The 21,564-nt window shown below is 44.7% G+C and overlaps 1 protein-coding gene across 1 annotated transcript in view; it reads right to left on the bottom strand.

The window, feature by feature from the left end:
• The window catches only part of zanl (zonadhesin, like), a 37,275-nt gene extending 17,602 nt beyond the window's left edge, over window positions 1-19,673 (bottom strand). Inside the window, exons 1-27 of the mRNA XM_029666443.2 lie at window positions 19,497-19,673; window positions 17,043-17,068; window positions 15,952-16,098; window positions 15,106-15,371; window positions 14,647-14,731; window positions 13,501-13,656; window positions 13,073-13,243; window positions 12,702-12,799; window positions 12,291-12,369; window positions 11,390-12,148; window positions 10,886-11,076; window positions 10,147-10,276; window positions 9,323-9,567; window positions 7,415-7,563; window positions 7,040-7,168; window positions 6,760-6,898; window positions 6,440-6,581; window positions 5,840-6,039; window positions 5,507-5,645; window positions 5,197-5,313; window positions 4,695-4,819; window positions 4,408-4,553; window positions 3,640-3,783; window positions 3,296-3,403; window positions 2,388-2,557; window positions 518-720; window positions 33-174 (exon numbers count right to left, since the gene is read on the bottom strand). Coding sequence (XP_029522303.2) covers window positions 33-174; window positions 518-720; window positions 2,388-2,557; window positions 3,296-3,403; window positions 3,640-3,783; window positions 4,408-4,553; window positions 4,695-4,819; window positions 5,197-5,313; window positions 5,507-5,645; window positions 5,840-6,039; window positions 6,440-6,581; window positions 6,760-6,898; window positions 7,040-7,168; window positions 7,415-7,563; window positions 9,323-9,567; window positions 10,147-10,276; window positions 10,886-11,076; window positions 11,390-12,148; window positions 12,291-12,369; window positions 12,702-12,799; window positions 13,073-13,243; window positions 13,501-13,656; window positions 14,647-14,731; window positions 15,106-15,371; window positions 15,952-16,098; window positions 17,043-17,068; window positions 19,497-19,600 — 4,510 coding nt within the window. The 5' untranslated portion in view covers window positions 19,601-19,673. The remainder of the gene's footprint in view (window positions 1-32; window positions 175-517; window positions 721-2,387; window positions 2,558-3,295; window positions 3,404-3,639; window positions 3,784-4,407; window positions 4,554-4,694; window positions 4,820-5,196; window positions 5,314-5,506; window positions 5,646-5,839; window positions 6,040-6,439; window positions 6,582-6,759; window positions 6,899-7,039; window positions 7,169-7,414; window positions 7,564-9,322; window positions 9,568-10,146; window positions 10,277-10,885; window positions 11,077-11,389; window positions 12,149-12,290; window positions 12,370-12,701; window positions 12,800-13,072; window positions 13,244-13,500; window positions 13,657-14,646; window positions 14,732-15,105; window positions 15,372-15,951; window positions 16,099-17,042; window positions 17,069-19,496) is intronic.
• Between the last annotated feature and the right edge of the window lie 1,891 nt (window positions 19,674-21,564).

Raw genomic sequence — 21,564 nt, 5'->3', positions numbered from 1 at the left:
CGTGCGTGTGTGTGTGTGTGTGCGTGTCGTACCCAGTGGGTAACATCCTAACTCTCCGTCCTGCAGGCCACAGCTCTCTGTCAGGGTACAGGTGGTGTTGTGACACTGTATCACCCCTCCGCCCAGACACACACACTTCTCCTTACAGCCCTCCAGGTACCAGTCATCACCCACCTGAAAAACACACACCATGTTCAGACTACAGTACCTGACTGCCATGAATAGCCCAGGGAAATGTTCATTTAATTTATTAACCTTTATATTTTACCAGGGAAGTCAACAGGTATCTTTTACAAAAAAAGTCTAACATGAAAAATACAAGATACAGCACATATAAACGTTGTGTACAGTTCAGTATCAAGTTTTGGGTATTTCTGAATGTGCATATTTTATTTTATATTCGGATGATTTAGCAATGTATTGTATTCATACTGTATCCTAATGTACCCTTTACCAAACCCCGATGCTTTACAGAACACACCGAAATGGTCAAAGTGAAAGAGAGAATCGTACTCACAGGGTGGTAGTCTCCGGAGGAGTCGACACAGCCACAGTCTTTAACAGGGACACACTTGTCGTCACTGAGGATGAAGCCGGGGTTACACTCGCAACCCTCCACACACAGCTCTGAACAGCCAGGGGCGCCGCTGACACCCAGGCAGGTCTCGGGACAAGAGCTCACACACATGGAGTAGGAGCTGTTAGGGGGACAGGGCAGGGCTACGGAGGGAGGGAGGGCAAAAAGAAAGGGGAAGGCAGAAACAGGGTTACAACATATTGTAACAAATCTGGGTTAAAGGGGCAGTCGGCGGTTGAAACAATAACAAAGCATGCTTCACATCAAATCAAACTTTATTTGTCACATGCGCCGAATACAACAAGGCGTAGACCTTACTGTGAAATGCTCACTTACAAGCCCTTAACCAAACATGCCACTCAAGAAAGAGTTATGAAAATATTTACCAAATCAACTAAAGTAAAAGATAATAAAAAGTAACACAATAAAATAACAATAACAAGGCTATATACAGGGGGTACCGGTACCGAGTCAATGTGCGGGGTACAGGTTAGTCGAGCGAATTTATAGGTAGGGGTAAAGTGACTTTGCATAGTTAATAAACAGCGAGTAGCTGCAGTGTAAAAACAAATGGGGGAAGGCCATAATGTAAATAGTCCGGGTGGTCATTTTATTAATTGATCAGCAGTCTTATGGCTTGGGGGTAGAAGGTGTTAAGGAGCCTTTTGGTCCTAGATTTGGCGCTACGGTACCGCTTGCCGTGTGGTAGCAGAGAGAACAGTCTATGACTTGGGTGACTGGAGTCTTTGACAATTCTTTGGGCCTTCCTCTGACACCGCCTAGTATATAGGTCTGGATGGCAGGAAGCTTGGCCCCAGTGATGTACTGGGCCGAACGCACTACCCACTGTAGTGCCTTACGGTCAGATGCCGAGTAGTTGCCATACCAGGCGGTGATGCAACCGGTCAGGAGGCTCTCGATGGTGCAACGTTTTGAGGATCTGGGACCCATGCCAAATCCTTTCAGTCTCCTGAGGGGGAAAAGGTGTTGACGTGCCAACTTCACGACTGTCTGATATGTCTGGACCATGATAGTTTGTTGGTGATGTGGACACCAAGGAACTTGAAACCCTCGACCCGCTCCAGTACAGCCCCGTCGATGTTAATGGGGGTCTGTTCAGACCGCTTTTTCCTGTAGTCCACGATCTGCTCCTTTGTCTTGCTCACATTGAGGGAGGAGTTGTTGTCCTGGCACCACACGGCCAGGTCTCTGACCACCTCCGTATAGGCTGTCTCATGCTTCCCCCCCTTGCTTCTATAAAAAGCTGAGCGATGGGGCTGGAGGATTGTAACTACTCTCAAGAGCTATGGATCGAAGGACTGACCATCCATGATATTAAAACCATATTTTGGGGCTATAAAGTGTTTGTTCACATTTATTTGTTTACAAACATTGGAGTAAAACAAGCGTATATTTTTGGTTTCTGATGGAGTACGACAGTTGAATTAAGCTCTTAAGGCATTGATAAATTATATTCTTCAAGAATCAATGCTACATATCTCTCATTTATAAGTCCACAAATGAATGTAGCAACTGCAGATTGCCCCTTTAAGCTTGCTGCAACATTAAAAGGAATAACTTTACTGTTGACGGACAACAATATTTTCTCCGTAACTGTGTTAATGTGTGACTTTGAAGTGGCAGCCTGAGATATGGACTTTTGCTTCTTCTTTCAACTTTTGCTCAAGCTGGCACATAATTGTGACCTGCCAACTGTTTTCAAACCAAATTTTTGTCCAATCTTCGAGGGCCTGACAGAGTGTGTCTATATATATATATATATATATATATATTTATATATGAGACTCACGGCAGAAGTCTGGCTTCCTCCAGGGGTGAACCGTGGCCCCTGCACCCAGGCAGGCGTCAGTGTAGGCCTGGAGCTGGTCACACAGCATCTGCTGTTGGCCCACGAAGCGACACATGTCAAACACACAGCTCTGGAAGAACGGAGTGGGGTCCACCAACGCAATGCACTCTCTGATGGGGGAGAGGAGGAGGGTGAGAGAGAGAGAGAGGGGGGGGAATTTAATGTGTGAGGAAGAGGGGGGTTAAGAATTAGAGAAAGAAAGAAAGAAAGAAAGAGAAAGAAAGAAAGAAAGAAAGAAAGAGAGAAAGAAAGAAAGAAAGAAAGAAAGAAAGAAAGAAAGAAAGAAAGAAAGAAAGAAAGAAAGAAAGAAAGAAAGAAAGAAAGAAAGAAAGAAAGAAAGAAAGAAAGAAAGAAAGAAAGAAATGGGAGGGGGAAAGGAAGAAAGAGAGAGAGAGAAGTAAAGACAAACACACAAATCCATAAACCACTTTGTTTGTTTTGAACACATGGAGGGAGTTAAGTGTTATGACCTGAATCATGTCAGGGCATGTGAACTATAGTAGGCTTGTATGTATAAGACAATCTTAGATATTCTTAGCAGTGTGGAATGTAAAGGAGTAAGATTGCCAGCCCAACATGTGTTCACCATGCTATCTGGATTAAAGTCATGGATTATTGTAAACAGATATTACAATAGACTAGAGATCCATGTTTGTAAGCACCAGGGGTCATAGCATGTGCGTTTGGAGGTATCCATGTACTTATGGATTAGTGTATGTTTTCACGTGTGTGCATGGTGTGTTAAACTATGTCTTTATGTCTAAATGATACATATGGTATGGATCACGCACAGCAGGGATATGTAGTTGGTCCTGCATGTCAAGTATCCATGTGACTCTGTTGCTCACCTGAAAGGTCCTTTGGTATCGGTTAATATCCCACAGTTCTCTGGTTTGGACACTTCTGCCTCCAGTGATGGATCACAGACAGGGTCTGGGTTGGTGTCGGGTTTGCATCTATGGAAACACACACAATTAGTAAACACTTTAAAATAGGAAATGTAATACCAATACAGTGCACAATACAGTTATTACTCCTAATAAGTGCCTATAGGATAAAGTGCACACTCAGTTCCTAAACTACTTCCTAAAGCGTGTACCTACATTCTACTACATACATTACTGGGCAGAAATATTCCTGACTTCATTAGTCAGTATTCCCAAGAGAAAATTCCCACATAATTCCCACTCACGTGGCATCCTCATCGTCCTCAGTCTTCCAGCTGTTTCCAAAGTCCTTGGAGCTGGTGACCTGGGATCCATCTGGCTTGGTGAAGTCGTTGTTAGGGTTACCATCATAGTCGCCGCACAGACCACACATCCGTTCAGAGTAGGAGCTGACGGTTAGACCAAGACACACGACATTTCACAAACATGTCGCTACACTCGCAATAATCTGCTAGCCATGTGCAAGTGACCAATAAAATGCGATTTGATTTGAACACATTAGATTAGTTCAAAGGTCAAGATACAAAGATATACAACCAGTGGATTAATAGAGAGATCCTACTAAAAATATCAAAATACAGGACACAATAGATTTGACACCGATATAGACTACCAGATTATTACCAAAAGATCACAACAGATACCAAGATACCAAACCTCTGGATTACCACAAAGATATCAAGACACAAAACAATGGATTACTCGAGATCCTACAACAGAACTCATGGAGAGAGAATTACAAAAAAAAGGTTTTAGTTGATTTTAGTTGATACAGTGGATTGATACTGAGTTGAAACTCCTCTAAAGGTTGAAAGATGTGGAATGTTTGGAACAGAAATGGTTCTAAATGATGAATAAATGTTGATCAATTATCTGCATGAATATTGATAAAGTACAACAAAGGCATTGCCTTTACGTACGTAGACACCTAATTTAAGAATAGGGTGTAATTTGAGCCTTAAGAGGGGAAAGGAAGTTGCTAGAGATCTACTTCCTGTGTCCGTAGTACACACCTGGGCACTGAGATCTGGGCGTAGTGGTTTCCGTCCCAGCGCACCTTGAGGCCGAACGGTGTCTGCAGGGTGATGTACTGGCCCGCTAGCGATAGAGAGATTAGTGGAGAGGGGTAGTGAGGGAGGGACACGCGCTTTCCGCTCACCTGTGGAGGCAGAAAGAGAGATTAATTCTAGGAAAGTCTCCGCTGGGCCTAGGCCTCGTTACTTCAAAAGCACTGTGACACCGTCTGATGTAAAACGGGCGTTTATAAATTTGACTGATTGATTGATGGATCAACAAGTACCAGAGCCCTCCTGCTCTTCATCAGTGTGACGGTCATTCCGTCGACAGTCACGTAGAGCTTCTTCAGGTACGACACTCCAGCCAGACCACGCTCCTCGTTTTTACCCTCCACGGAGAACTGTGGACCTGAGAACACAGCAGAACATAGTTAGAACCCAGAGTTCGAAACCCTGGAACCTAGAACCCAGAGTTAGAACTACAGAATCTGGAACCCAGCGTTAGAACTACGTAATCTAGAACTGATATGACAGAGCTAGAACTACAAACCTAGAACCCAGAGTTAGAATTATAGAATCTAGAACCCAGTGTTAGAACTACATAATCTAGAACTGTTAAGACAGAGGTAGAACTACAGAACCTAGAACCCAGTGTTAGAACTACATAATCTAGAACTGATATGACAAAGCTAGAACTACAGAACCTAGAACCCATTGTTAGAACTACATAATCTAGAACTGATAAGACAGAGGTAGAACTACAGAACATCATCCTCATGTAATTACCAGTGTTGTTCTTGCAGGCCCTAGCCAGGGTGTAGGTGCAGGTTCCCATGAAGCTGTAGAACTTATCATCAAATGTGTTGTAGTGGGGGTCCCCAGAGATCACACAGTCCTGAGAACCTGGGGTAAATGGAGCCGAGGGAGATATCATGAGATATAAAAGCCTGCTTCCAGACCTCTTTGTGTTGTCTTGCCAACTCATATTGTCGTAGCCTGGTCACCTACCCTGACTTCCAAGACATTCAGACATCAAGACACCCTTTTGAGTGTGTGTTTGTGTGCGTGTTCAGACCGTTTATGTAAAGGGACTTACCTGTAGGGTAGCAGTCCAGCTCTCCTCCCTGTACCTTACACTCGTGCATGGGAGGGCAGTCAGAGGGCTTGCAGGTGACGAAGGAGGCGTCACAGAAACACTTCAGCTTACAGTTCTCCATGTACCACTCATCACCAGGCTGGAGGGACGAGAAAGGGGGGGGTTATGTTCTTCCCGAAGTGGGTTAGAATCTTAGCAAGTTTACTATGCTCTGGGAGTCCTGGGTTCGAGGCCTGCGAGGGCCGTTTGCACTTTCACCGTCCAGTATAATATGTTTGAAAAACCTCCAACTCAGACAATGGCATTGATAACATAACACACACACCCTCTTACCTCGTAGTACTCTCCGTTAGTGTGTTTGCAGCCGCAGGAGCTCTCTTTGACACACTTCCCGGCGCTGAGGATGTACCCAGGGTTGCACACACACCCCTCTGAACAGGGTCCGTCACACCCCGTGGGGGGCTTGGCGGCACAGGTGGGCTGGCATGGGGCGGCACATGGTATGTAGTGACTGTCGGGGGGGCATTTCAGAGCTGAGAGAAGGAGGGAGGAGACAGTAGGAGGCCGGTCTTTAAAACATGACTGTCTCTCGGGAACGACTTTGTTGATTTTAAAGAACAGAACTGTCAGAGTGTATTGTTTTGGTCGTTGATGTGTTAATAACAGTGTCTTCGGCGAGTGAACGAGTCATTATTATCATATTGATCATCTTAAAACAGGAATATCCTCCTCTTCCTCCTCGTTATCATCGTGTAGGGTTGTAGGGTCCATTCCATTTCAATTTCAGTTAATTCGGGAAGTTCACTCAACATTCTAATTCCAAATCTCTTCAAATGCTTTTCAATGAGGAACAATATGGAATTGAAATGTGCTTAACTTTCTAAATGGACTGGAATTGAAATGGAATTGACTCCAGCCGTGATCTCTACTCACGGCAGAAGGTGCTGTTCCTCCAAGGTCCAATGGTGACTCCTCGGTCCTGACACTCATTTACGTACGACTCAATGGCTTCACACAGGATGGGCTTGGCACCGTCCAGCTCACACAGGTCAAACAGACAGTCCTTGAAGAAACTCTGAGACACACACACATGGCAGACAAAGCTCGAGGACTTTAGTTAGAGTACTGCAGTCTTGCGTTGCCACACTGCCAGTTTCTTAGTTTCCCCACATAGCTAGATATCCCGGGAATTACATACTGTATCTTTATCTAGAGGGCAGATTCATAATGATACAAGTAAGGTAATTACTCACATTGGGGTTGACCTTGGGGTGACAGACAGCAAAAGGTCCGTTCTTGTCCAGTAGCATCCCGCAGTATCCTGAGCTCTCGTACCTGTCCTGCTCATCATCAGTACAGCCAGGTATGGTGATGTTGGGCTGCTTGTTACAACTGGAGGGCGAGACAGAGTGAATCAGCCGTGTGTGTGTGTGTGCGCATGCGTGTGTGCTTGTGTGCATGTGCACAGGTGCATGTCTTTCTGTGTGTGAGTGCCTGCCTGCGTCCGCATGTCTAACTGGTGGCGTGACTCACTTCGGATCGGTGAGCCAGCTGTGTCCAAAGTCATTGGGGTCGGGGGTCAGAGAACCATCAGGTTTCCTGAAGTCATCGTTTGGGTTTCCGTTGTAGTCTCCACACAGTCCACACAGCTTGTCCTTATAGCTGAATACAGAGGAGCAAAACAAGTTTATGAGCTAATTGCTTTCTCAAGCATTTTAATCACAGCAGAATTATATCATAAACACATGACAACGTGAGAGGCTTATATTTGTTTTCTTTTAAAATGTTACTTTTATAGTTATTTTTTAGGACATATCATATTGGGGTCCCCAAATCTGTAGGAGGGGAACCTATATGCCTAAACCCCATATTTGGTCTCTGCAGGTGTGTGAAGCAGTTTTGACTCACTCCTTGATGACTTTGATATCCATGAAGTGGTTTCCGTCGTATCGTACCGTCACACCAAAGTCCGTGGCTACGGTGTAGTGTTTACCAGACATCAGCACAGACACTCCTGTAGCTGGGGTCAGAGGGATGTTCACCTTGGTACCATTCAACTACACGGAGGAGGAAAACACAGAAATGGGTTAGTGATTGATTGGCATTCCTTTTTTTTCTTCTTTTTTTAGCTTCCTCTTTATGTGCTGTTCTGTGTCTATGGTTTTTATGTATTGAATGCTGCACAGGAATGGCCCTCCAGTCACTAAGATGTATTGAATGCTGCACAGGAATGGCCCTCCAGTCACTAAGATGTATTGAATGCTGCACAGGAATGGCCCTCCAGTCACTAAGATGTATTGAATGCTGCGCAGGAATGGCCCTCCAGTCACTAAGATGTATTGAATGCTGCGCAGGAATGGCCCTCCAGTCACTAAGATGTATTGAATGCTGCGCAGGAATGGCCCTCCAGTCACTAAGATGTATTGAATGCTGCACAGGAATGGCCCTCCAGTCACTAAGATGTATTGAATGCTGCACAGGAATGGCCCTCCAGTCACTAAGATGTATTGAATGCTGCGCAGGAATGGCCCTCCAGTCACTAAGATGTATTGAATGCTGCACAGGAATGGCCCTCCAGTCACTAAGATGTATTGAATGCTGCGCAGGAATGGCCCTCCAGTCACTAAGATGTATTGAATGCTGCACAGGAATGGCCCTCCAGTCACTAAGATGTATTGAATGCTGCGCAGGAATGGCCCTCCAGTCACTAAGATGTATTGAATGCTGCACAGGAATGGCCCTCCAGTCACTAAGATGTATTGAATGCTGCACAGGAATGGTCACTAAGATGTATTGAATGCTCCAGTCACACTAAGATGTATTGAATGCTGCGCAGGAATGGCCCTCCAGTCACTAAGATGTATTGAATGCTGCACAGGAATGGCCCTCCAGTCACTAAGATGTATTGAATGCTGCACAGGAATGGCCCTCCAGTCACTAAGATGTATTGAATGCTGCGCAGGAATGGCCCTCCAGTCACTAAGATGTATTGAATGCTGCACAGGAATGGCCCTCCAGTCACTAAGATGTATTGAATGCTGCACAGGAATGGCCCTCCAGTCACTAAGATGTATTGAATGCTGCACAGGAATGGCCCTCCAGTCACTAAGATGTATTGAATGCTGCACAGGAATGGCCCTCCAGTCACTAAGATGTATGAATGCTGAAGGAATGGCCCTCCAGTCACTAAGATGTAAATGCTGCCCCTCCAGTCACTAAGATGTATTGAATGCTGCACAGGAATGGCCCTCCAGTCACTAAGATGTATTGAATGCTGCACAGGAATGGCCCTCCAGTCACTAAGATGTATTGAATGCTGCGCAGGAATGGCCCTCCAGTCACTAAGATGTATTGAATGCTGCGCAGGAATGGCCCTCCAGTCACTAAGATGTATTGAATGCTGCACAGGAATGGCCCTCCAGTCACTAAGATGTATTGAATGCTGCACAGGAATGGCCCTCCAGTCACTAAGATGTATTGAATGCTGCACAGGAATGGCCCTCCAGTCACTAAGATGTATTGAATTGAAAGACAAACTTTTCTTTACTGTGTCTGTTACTTTATATTGAAGGCTAAAGGCAAGGGTGAAAAATGATATGTACTTTTCATACTGTGTCGTCACTTTATATTGGTGTTAATTCGTCTGCGCATATACAGGGCTTCGCATTTTATAAGTCATCTTTTCTATTGCTGTAATATGTGTAAAAAAAAAAGTTTCAAATGTCATCCATCCATCCCATCATACCCCTCACCTCCCACTCTCTTTCTCTGCCCCCCCCCCCCCCCTCCCCATCTCTCAATCCATCTTTCTCTCACCTGCACGGTGCCTCCCTTGAGCACGGAGATCTTCACCCCGCGCACGTACACGTGCACAGCCTTCAGGTAGGAGATGGTTGGTAGGTTATAGCGGTTCTCGTTGTCGGCGTGCACCTCGTAGTGAGGCACTGAGGTGTCATTACAAGGTTCGGACATCAGGTAGCTGCAGTTCCCCATGAAGTTGTACTTCTTCTTGTCGAAGGTAGTGTAGTGAGGGTCACCGGACGCTATACAGGTAGAAGTGCCTGGAGGGAACAATTCATAAATCGAGTAATCAATCAATCGATTAATCGGATAGCTGGGAATCAATAGCAGTCATTATAAATGTGTGTCTAATGTGTCTAGACTGTGTGGCGAATATTAAGCAGGTGGATAAGATTGGTAATATCATACTACTGATTGATAGAGGTGCCTGTGGGGGACTAGTGATATAAAGTTGTAAGCGGAATTAGTAATTGGCTGGTGGACAGTTCGGTTGTGTTTACACAGGCAGCCCAACATTTCTATGCAAACTTTCTAAATGTCGACCCCCCCAAAAAAAAAAAAAATCACTGGACAAATTAATGGAAACATAGCTAGTGTTCAAATGTCTTCCTTGATGCGTTGGGCTACAGTTGTCAGCCGGTGATGCCTGACATAACGGTAATAGGGTTTGTACTGAGCCATAAATGCACACAATATATGCTCTTTTGTTGCATAGCTAGGAATCAAACAAGGCACAATACCCAAGGGTTTCCCAACGATTCTTCCTCCTTATCACTATTATCGATTCTAAGAACATTTCAAGGTCTCTACAAGTTGTGGCAACTCAACTCAACGCGCACCTTTGGGATAGCATGCGCCGTTGCGGCACTCCTCCGCGGGAGAGCAGGCGTTGTCCACACAGTCCAGAGTGTAGTTGCCGGCGCAACGACACAGCTTGGAGCAGCCGTCACCAAAGACGATCTCTCCTGGCTAAAACAACAGGGACGGGGAGAGAGGTGGATTATTAACCTGTTGTTTTGACAATAAGCATGGTTTATTTGTGAATGGTTTCGTGTGTTTTCCTTGCGTCGTTGGTGCTTTTTAATGTATATTTGTGACGTGCTGACTTGAGCAACATCAATTTCCATGTCAGTGGACATTCTGCAAATAAAAGTATTGTGGTGTTTCAGATATCGCAAGGTATACTGTATCGTAAATAGTGTCGTATATCACAGGGTTTCCCAACTTGAACGTCATGGACCACATACTAACTATTACAGATTGTCTCATACTATCCGGGTGGCAGCGTAGCCTAGTGGTTAGAGCGTTGGACTAGTAACCAAAAGGTTGCAAGATCAAATCCCCAAGTTACAAATCTGTCATTCTGCCCCTAAACAAGGCAGTTAACCCACTGTTCCTAGGCCGTCATTGAAAAGAAGAATTTATTTTTAACTGACTTGCCTAGTAAAGGTTAAAAATAAATACCTCATCATTGTTGTTATCCCCATCCAGACAATAATATCATATTTATATACTTTGTGTTAAATCATATCAAACATTTTTAACCACAGACAAAAAAAATCCCAGATGGTCTCGTACCTCATAGTAGTCACCTCCCTCCAGACAACCACACGTTTCGATGGGGACGCAGCGACTGCCTCTGAACACGAAGCCTGGTTTACAGAAACACGCGCTGATACAGGAGCCAGTGCAGTTAGTAGAGGGTTCCTTACAGCTGGGGATGCAGGCTGGGCCACACTCTATGTACTCAGCATTGGGAGGGCACTTCACTATGGGGGGAGAAGAGGGAGGGGACGATTTGGGGGGGAGGGCAAAAGAGAGAGGGAGAGGAAAGGGGGATGGGGCAAAGGAGATAGGGAGAGGATGAGGAAAAGGAGGGTCAATGGAGAGGAGGAACAAGTGAGAGAGTGGGGAAGGGCAGAAGAGAGGGATGGGGAGAGGAAGAAGAGGGAGAGTGTTGTGGGATGGAAGGGAGACAAGTGGTTAACATTAGGACTGTATTAATTGTTTTGTGCGAATACAGAAAGTGGTGTTTGATTCTGATTGTGAGAATGAAATCATCTGATTGGCTGTTAATCTCACCTGGTGGTTTGGTGGTTGTAGGTTTTGGTGTTGATGGCCCAGGAGTAGTTGGTCCTGGAGTTGAAGGTTTTGGTGTTGATGGTCCAGGAGTTGAAGGTTTTGGTGTTGATGGCCCAGGTGTCGTTGGTCCTGGAGTTGAAGGTTTTGGTGTTGATGGTCCTGGAGTTGAAGGTTTTGGTGTTGATGGTCCAGGAGTTGAAGGTTTTGGTGTTGATGGTCCAGGAGTTGAAGGTTTTGGTGTTGATGGTCCAGGAGTTGAAGGTTTTGGTGTTGATGGTCCAGGAGTTGAAGGTTTTGGTGTTGATGGCCCAGGAATAGTTGGTCCTGGAGTTGAAGGTTTTGGTGTTGATGGCCCAGGAGTAGTTTGTCCTGGAGTTGAAGGTTTTGACGTAGTTGGCCCAGGAGTTGAGGGTTTTGGTGTTGATGGCCCAGGAGTTGAGGGTTTAGGTGTAGTTGGTCCAGGAGTTGAGGGTTTTGGTGTTGATGGCCCAGGAGTTGAGGGTTTAGGTGTAGTTGGTCCTGGAGTTGAAGGTTTTGGTGTAGTTGGCCCAGGGGTAGTTGGCCCAGGAGTTGAGGGTTTAGGTGTGGTTGGTCCAGGAGTTGAAGGTTTTGGTGTTGATGGCCCAGGTGTAGTTGGTCCTGGAGTTGAAGGTTTTGGTGTAGTTGGCCCAAGAGTAGTTGGTCCAGGAGTTGAGGGTTTAGGTGTAGTTGGTCCAGGAGTTGAGGGTTTTGGTGTAGTTGGGCTGGGAGTTGGTGGAGCTGAAATAACCAAGGAAAACACATGATATACAAAACGATAATTTCAGAATAACAAATAAACTCAAGGCTGGCAGTTTTCAAAGATCATAAGACATCAATAGATTTTATACTGTATTATCTCAGATCATAGATTATTCCTTACCTGTGCAGGCTGTGATGCATACTGCGTCTATAGCGATGTCTGTCTTAGGGGTCTCACCGAAAACACCAACAATCACAAACTGGTACACAAACACAAGAGACATATTTATCACAACCGTAACCATAGAGGCTGTGACCGAAACACTCGTCATCAAACGGACGTTCAAAGAAAAGGAAAAAAGTTAAGGTTCATTCAATTAGCTCTTTTACTCTTCACAAAATACAACCACATTTGTGCTTCTAGGAGGAAGGGTTGAAAACCAGATTCAAGATCAAAATGCCTTTGAAAGCAAAGTCTTTTTGGTCTCTTCCCCCCAGTTCTAAAGTTATTTTGGACCCCAGGAAGACTAGCGGTCTTCAAGCTGCCATTTTATGTGGATCCAAATAAAGAATAAAACCCTACTAGGTTTACCTGCATGTCACCTGAGCCAAGGTAGCGTATGTCTGCAGGCTTCCAGCTCTGGCCCTGGTTCCCTGTCAATGAGAAGATGGGGGCTCCAAGGTTTCCTCCTGGGGGGGTGAAGAGGTGGTCAGAGTTTATGGAGAAAGGTAGAGAGAGAGAGAGCTAGAGACTGAAACATGTAGTGGAGATCGACAGATGTGTCACCTAGTCAGCTCGGGGATTCAGTTTGGTTTCGGTTACTGGTCCAACAATCTTGACTGCTAGGCTACTTGCCACCTGACTTTGGTCTTCCAACATGGCGCCTGGTGTGGTTGCTAGGTGATTTGTGACAACTGCAAGCCTTCTATTATCTTGCCCTCAGTAGGCTTGTTGGGTCTTACCTGCGGTCACAGCGTGCACTTGGAGCTTCATTGCGGTGGCAGTTCCCCACATGTAGTAATGGAAGGTAAGGTCCAGACAGCCAGAGGAGCCGCTGGAGGTGATGGGACTCCACAGCTCTGCTTTCTCTCCAGGGACAGAATATACTGAGTCCATAAGCAGATAGCTGCCGACTATGGAGAAAGAAGACCAGGACAGACATTAGACACAGAAATCTAATAGTGATGACATGATTTGACAAGCATTTTCACACTGTCATATCGACCCAAACAGTACTGGGCTGGCTCGTATATTTTCTTTTCGTATGGTCTTTTCCAGTATCATTCCAGCAACTATGGTGGATGTGTAACCAGGCCAGTCCAGTAGCCTACAGCTCGTCTCTGCTCTCCTCGGCTAAGTAGTGTGAAAATGATACAATACTGATACTCACAGCCTGGTTTGGAGAAATCATCGTCAGGACCAGTCCCAGGGGTCTCAGTCCCTCCACTGAATTGTTCCCAGCCGAAGAGTTCAGGATTTGTAGGTGATTTGGCATCCCACCCACACAGCTCATCAAAGGTGTCGAAGTCGCAACCAGTAAGACAGGCTGTGGAAATACATGGGACTGATCAAAACAGACGTCTGGGGGTATAAAGGGGTATAAATGGGGGTATAAAGGTGAAGAGAGAGAGAGAGAGAGAGAGAGGGGTATAAAGGGGGTATAAATGGGGGTATAAAGGTGAAGAGAGAGAGAGAGAGAGAGAGAGAGAGAGAGAGAGGGGTATAAAGGGGGTATAAATGGGGGTATAAAGGTGAAGAGAGAGAGAGAGAGAGAGAGAGAGAGGGGTATAAAGGGGGTATAAATGGGGGTATAAAGGTGAAGAGAGAGAGAGAGAGAGAGAGAGAGAGGGGGTATAAAGGGGTATAAATGGGGGTATAAAGGTGAAGAGAGAGAGAGAGAGAGAGAGGGGTATAAAGGGGGTATAAATGGGGGTATAAAGGTGAAGAGAGAGAGAGAGAGAGAGAGAGAGAGAGGGGTATAAAGGGGGTATAAATGGGGGTATAAAGGTGAAGAGAGAGAGAGAGAGAGAGAGGGGTATAAAGGGGTATAAAGGTGAAGAGAGAGAGCGAGAGGGGTATAAAGGGGGTCTAAAGGGGTATAAAGGTGAAGAGAGAGAGAGAGAGAGAGAGAGAGGGGGGTATAAAGGGGGTATAAAGGTGAAGAGAGAGAGAGAGAGAGAGAGAGAGAGAGAGGGGTATAAAGGGGGTATAAAGGGGTATAAAGGTGAAGAGAGAGAGAGAGAGAGAGAGAAGGGTATAAAGGGGGTATAAAGGGGGTATAAAGGTGAAGAGAGAGAGAGAGAGAGAGAGAGGGGTATAAAGGGGGTATAAAGGTGAAGAGAGAGAGAGAGAGAGAGAGAGAGGTATAAAGGGGGTATAAAGGGGGTATAAAGGTGAAGAGAGAGAGAGAGAGGTATAAAGGGGGTATAAAGGTGAAGAGAGAGAGAGAGAGAGAGGGGTATAAAGGGGGTATAAAGGGGGTATAAAGGTGAAGAGAGAGAGAAAGAACGGAGATACATAGTAAAGAGGTATGTACCGGGACAAGCTCCCTCACTAATGACAATATTATCCAGCGCTGAGTCACACGAATCGCTGAGCCCTCGCTGTGCCTCAAACACGATCTGTAAACCGAGAGTTAATATGTTAATGTAGAGTTAATATGGAGAATTGTGACCTGACTAATCTGAACACACACACACCAGTGTTTTAGCAACAACTTTAGGTGAAACTTGTTGAAAGCGGACACATATAAACATTAGTGTCTCGGCAACTACTTTCCCTAAACCTTATTTTTTTTTAAAGGGCTGTTGTTGCAGTTTTTGAACTATGCTCTTGGTCCATAAGATCAATCAAGCCCAGATAAAGTATTTAAAATGATTTAAAATAGTATTTGAACCCAGGTCTGAACCAGCGACACACACACACACACACACACACACACACACACACACACACACACACACACACACACACACACACACACACACTCTCTCACATTTAGGCTCTGCCCTGCTGGTTTGGCCACAGTAATGGAAGCTCCAAGCCAGGAGGGGCTCTGGATCCCTGTCTTCTCCCAGACGTTGTCCTCTGAGCTGGGCCGCTTGGCCAGCACGCGCAGGTGGTTCTGGTTGTCTGAGCCGTACATGTAATAGCGGAACTGGACACAGATCTGGGCTGAGGGCGAGGTGAGAGCTGGGCTGAGGAGACGAGCCTTCTGCCCATTGGCCACGTTGTCACACTCATGGTAGATGTAGAAACCATCTAAAAGAGAAAGAACCCAGATACATAGTAAAGAGGTACGTCCCGGGACAAGCTCCCTCACTAATAACGATATTATCCAGAGAGAGGGAAAAGAGAGAACGAGAGAGACAGAGAAAGAGAGAGAGAGGAAAACAGAGAAACAGAAAGAGAGAGAGAAACAGAAACTGAGAAAGAAACGGTGATGGAGAATAGGGGGTTGGAGACGAAGGAGAAGCGTTGAACTACACTGTGGCAGGGTCTGAAAAGGTACCCTATTCCTTATTTAGTCTACTATTTTGGACCAGAGCCAAGGGGTGCCATTTTGGACAAAGCCTTCTGTGTCTTCTCAGGACACACACACGTCTCGATAGTGACAACAAAGACAACCGAAACTGACTGGCATCCAGGCTACCATGACTCGTAGCATGACTCGTGGAACATGGCATTCTCTTGTATCTTGGTTGGGCAATATGAGATATAACTACAGGTAGGTAAATCTCAAAGGAGCTCCTTTTTTCCCCATTATGTGGATAGAAGAGGGAACCAATCATTGAATGGTCTAATGTTTCAGGTGGGCGTTTTAAGGTCAAACACTACTCACTGCCGTCAGGGTAGTCCCCAGGGGGTCCTGTTCCAGGTGTAGGGGTGGCGCCTTTATGTCTTGTCCAATCACTGTTGTCCGCGCCGTCCTGCTGGAACTGACAGAACGGCGTACTTTCCTGGTTAAAGTCACAGGAGGTCAGGATGGCTGTGACAGAGAGAGATGGGAGGAGAGATGACGAGAGAGGGGGCGGGAAAGAGGGAGAGTTAGCGAGGCTCTGAAAGTTCTTCTCTCTATAGCAAACAAATCTCTCTGACATCACCGAACATTTTAAATAACAGCAAATACTTGATCTCAACTGGCATCACTGAATGCCAGTTACTGTGAAGAATTTGTGCCAGTTTATATTACCAATAAGGCAAATATCATGGATCAGTTGGTTGATCAAAGCAAATCGTCATGGCTAAATAGCATTATACCATATTGGCCGTCGCGCGTTGTCCTCACTGCTACAAAGTCAAGGTGGCATTGCGCAACAAGTTGGCAACAGAACACTGACTACCGTATCAACAGTAATGCATTTGGAATCTGCGTTATGAAAACATTATGGAACACTCAGGCCCTAAACGCATCACTATATGGCACCCTCCTGCGCTGTCTTATAGGAAGGGTATCTGTGTGTGTGCTTGTGTGCGCACACATGTTTAGTGATGTGATAAGCAGGTTGCAATGTATAGGGGAGGGGATGTATAGGTATACGAAGATAAGAGTAAAAGGAGGAAAGTCCATCACGTTCCCAACGACACCAAATGGCACCCTTTCCCCTATGTCGTGCACTACTTTTGACAAGAGTCCATGGTCCACTTTTATAGGGAATAGGGTGCCATTTGGGACTGGATCACGTGGCTGGATAGTACTGACTGAGCCTCTTGTCTTGAATTCTATCATCTACACTAGAATAGACCCACAGCGGCGGGGTGTACATCTTTGTTCTAGCCCGACACTAAATCACTGGACTCAACTAATCATTTAATAATCAAGCTCTTGATCGGTTGAATCAGGTGGGTCCCTGCTACTACTGTCACCTCATTAGTTAGGCAGAATGTGAGCAAGATTCAAACAAATTTGTACTTTTTATATGACAAACTTACCAGCATCTCTCACTGTTCTTTCATAGCTGTGTAAAAGAAACACAAATCTAAATTAAAACAGGAAATGAAAATGAATAGGTGAATAGCAGTGTTGGGGAAGGTACTCTGAAAATGTAGTTGACCAAGCTACCAATTAATTCACACTGGAATTACATGTATCCTAGTGATTCAGGAGTAACATTAAAACAGAACAATATGCTGTGCCCACATTAGACAACAATCCTGAAAACACAAACTCAAAGTGCTGAACTAACTAAATGAAATCAATGAGAGAATAGTCACTAAAATAGCAGTGCAGATGGCGTTCTGAGTTACAGTTCATATAAGGAAAATCAGTCAATTGAAATAAATTGACTTGGTCCTAATCTATGGATTTCACATGACTGGGCACACTACAGACAGAAGTTGGCGGATCGGCTGTAGCGACTTCAGATGCTTGTGGGGGTCAGAGAGCAAACGCCATCTTGTACACGAGAGTCTCATCTTTCCATAGAGGGGTCAGAATAGTCTGTAGGCCAAACTGTTCGGATGCTAAAAAGACCGATCTTCGGGATGTCTCATAGTCTGACAAACACCGCTCTAGCGCTGCCAACTTTCACTGCAGATGCGAGAGTGCGACATCGGCGGATGCATCAATGGAAAAAACATATTTCTAGCTTAAACTGACTGATTTTGATAGGGATTTTTGTACTATGGTAATTAGATTCGCAGGGCCGCGGAAATCGACTCGAACCCCCATACCATTTCATTACTTTACTTATAATGGTTTGGACCATCACATGACAAAACCTTCAGGGAACCATGACACAACATTCCAAGGATGCCCTAAAAACATCCTAGGGGACATCCCCAGGACAAACCGGGAACTAGACAAAACCTCCACGGGACCATGACACAGCGTCCAAAGAACTTCCTAAAAACATCCTAGTGGAAGTCCCCTGGACGGGGAACTAGACTAAACCTCCACGGGCAAACGTCATCCTAAGGGGGCTATAAAAATGTCCCCTAAACAACATTCCATTGGGACCATCACGCAACATCCTGAGGACTAGTAAAATGAAAGTCCTGAGAACGTCCTAAACCGGTTATAACATGGTCCTCAGTGACGTCCTGGGAACGTACAGGGAACTAGACAAAGGTCCCCCCGTGAACATTCACTTGGGACCATCACGTGACGTTCTTAGAAAAAAAAAAAGTTGTGTGTAGTTCCAGTAGTTAGCTGCACCACTAGATGGCAAAAAAGTAATTCACTGCTGAAAACACTACCAAGATTTGAATTTAGTTCAATTATCACCAAGCTACCACAAAATGCAATTCAATTACTAGCTAAACTAAAGGTAGTTCACTACTCCCCAACACTGGTGAATAGTGAGTTTCAGATGACATTTTTTACATTTACATTTTAGTCATTTAACAGACACTTTTATCCAGAGCGACTTACAGTCAGCGCATTAGTGCAATCTAATCCACAGTCAGATGAATCATGAATAGAAAACATACAGAACATGATCTATCCTTGTTCGATGTCAAGAATAAGAAATCATCGTATAAAATACACCCGCAGAGGTTATCTTCTATACTGTACACGTCGAGTACAATTATTTAAAAGCATCAATGCATTAACGCATCAGAAAACAAGTGGCTGTTTTAAAATCATTCAGAATAACTTGAGAGGAAACTAGCCATTCACAGATACCTCGTGAGACACTAGCGACCAATTATTCAACCGTCCAAAGTCGCCGCTGTTTAAACCGGTTCCACCAGAACAGACAATACAATACATGGGGCGGCAGGCTAGCCTAGTGGTTAGAGCGTTGGACTAGTAACCGAAAGGTTGCAAGTTCAAACCCCTGAGCGGACAAGGTTGTTCTGCCCCTGAACAGGCAGTTAAACCACTGTTCCTAGGCCGTCATTGAAAATAAGAATTTGTTCTTAACTGACTTGTCGAGTACAGTCATAGCCGTGTATTTAGAGAGCTGGGCCAACTTCTGGCATGTTGTTCTAAATCTAGACATTCAGTTACAGAGCGTCATTGAAATACACTGAGCGCACAACACATTAAGACACCCTTCCTAATGTCCAGTTACTGTTTTGTACACTGTGTATTTCCTATGTAATGTTAATGGGACCCTAACTTGGCTGTCATAGAATGTCATGTAAATGTATCATAAAACCTCAACAGCCAAACTCTCTAAATACTTGGCTCTGGGTATACACTATATGTCCCTCAACGATGTCTTCACAATAAGCATCAAGTTCTACAAATCATCCAACTAAATTAAAATCCTTCAAAAACGTTGCTGGTAAAAATACTTATCAGTCAAAAATTGATAAGGTATAATAATGACAAAATCAATTTAACATTGAACCACTTCATTCAAATGATGCAATTAGGACATCCACCAAAATAGCACTTGTTTATGGATCAATATGAAAATCTCTGTTTTTACTCACCCTTCTTCTGTGCTAGCCACTGTGCGGTACCCACATATCAACAGCAGTACACCAATGATCTTTAATTGACCCATGGCTAACATCAGAGTTAGCAGGCTGACCATTCAGTTAGCAGGCTGACCATTCAGTTAGCAGGCTGACCATTCAGTTAGCAGGGAGTGAGGCCGATCTGACGGATCAGGGGACTTTTATACATCTACAGGTGGAATGGAGTAGTTCAAAAAAAAGAGGGGAGGAGGGAGGTAAAGAAGGGAGTGTATTGGAAATTCTATGACTCTGTAACCTGTATACAGGTGGGAGGAAAGTAAAGAGAGAGGGAGTTAAAGAGAGGTCGGAGGGTAAGGGAGTGGGGTGTATTAGAAATCACGAGCCTGTCTCATGCTGTTTATTATCTTGCTTTGCACATTACAAAACCACTGTCCCAATGAGTGAATTAGTTACAATGAGTGATATGGCATGGGTGTGTTCGACTTGTGTGCTTCATCTGAAGACAGTTTACAGTTAGAATGGGCAGGGATGCTCCTGAGTGGCGCAGTGGTCTAAAGGCACTGCTTCTCAGTGCTAGAGGCGTCACTACAGACCCTGGTTCGAGTCCAGGCTTGAAAAAGAAAAGGAGAGCTGCACACTCTAGGAGCTCAATTAAAACAATTACAAGCAAATAAATCTTGTCAACATCTTATCCATTGGCAGTAATATGTTTTCATGAGGACTGCCAGAGAGGCTAGAAAAGTCCTTCCACACTTGGACACGTTCCCAACGATTAGTCTTGGAAACGCTGTTCGGAGTTTGGACTGGGAATCACTGTTCCGTCACCGCAGAGCAGTCCCACCCTGAGCGTAGATAAGAGGTTTTATAGGAGGTCGTAAAGAGGTGCAAGCCCATGTTGTTGTCCGTCGCCCAATGAGTCTCACATTCACTCTCTCTCCATCTCTCTCTCTCTCTCTCTCTCTCTCTCCATCTCTCTCTCTCTCTCTCTCTCTCTCTCTCTCTCTCTCTCTCGCTGTGGGACCCCGCCATGCTGTGTCAGTCACCTATTAAGTCTCTCTTTTGTTTCTCCATATTTCATTCTCTTTTCTCCCCTCTTTCTCTCAATGCTGTCAGGCTACCAATCTGCTGTCCATCCTGTCTGAGCAGCTATCCCCTCAAAAAGGCTCAAGCTCTCCGTGTAAACTACCTGTATCAGTCTATCTTTCTCACAGCCTTATTTTCATCTGTCTGACTGACCCCTTCCCGTTAACCCCCCTCCGATGCTCCCTTGTTTCTCTCGGAACATATTTCACCATCTGACCTTTCACCGTCGCCCTCTCCATCCCTCTACTATGATGGTCAGTCAGGAACGGTAAGGAACGGGAGTGAGATTAAACAAACTCACACTAGAGTATGAACAGTCATTTGAAAACAATTGTGTACAAACGTGTAAACATCTCCTGCCCTATACTAGATAGTATACAATACAAGCGATACAAACATCTTAAAGTAACTCAACAACAGTGACATTGTTGTCACCCGAACTGAATTTCCGCCAAAGAAATTATAGTACATTTTTTGTGTGTTTGTGACTTGATGGGACTGAAATCAAAACCTTTAAAGTGGCAATCAGCAGTCGAAATAATACCAAAGCATCCTTCCCTCCCCTGTTTCGGTAAAAATATGAGGGATGGGGCTGGATATATGAAACCTCTCTAAAACTCATATACAGAGCTATGGATGCAAGGACTGACCATCCATGATATCAAAATGATAGTTTTAACGACGTTTAGAGGCTATAACGTGTTTGTTTTCCAATTACTTTGTTTACAAATATTGGAATAAAACAAGCTTATATTTTGGATTCTGATGTGGTAAGACAGTTGAACTAAGCTCATAACTTATATTATTTAAGAATCAATGTGTACATATCGTTAAAAGAATGGACATAGCAACTGCTGAATGCTCCTTTAAATAACCCTTGACCTGACTATCCCATAAGACTCAAACAGAAAGTCATTCATAACTGTACTCGTAAAAACACTGACATCTCAAATCAAATTAGTCACATGCGCCGAATACAACAGTTGTAGTAGACCTG

Source organism: Oncorhynchus nerka, linkage group LG8 (assembly GCF_034236695.1).
Source record: "Oncorhynchus nerka isolate Pitt River linkage group LG8, Oner_Uvic_2.0, whole genome shotgun sequence".
Lineage (NCBI taxonomy): Eukaryota > Metazoa > Chordata > Actinopteri > Salmoniformes > Salmonidae > Oncorhynchus > Oncorhynchus nerka.
The sequence above is the reverse complement of the archived record's forward strand: the minus strand, read 5'-3'. Positions and strand labels throughout refer to the sequence as shown.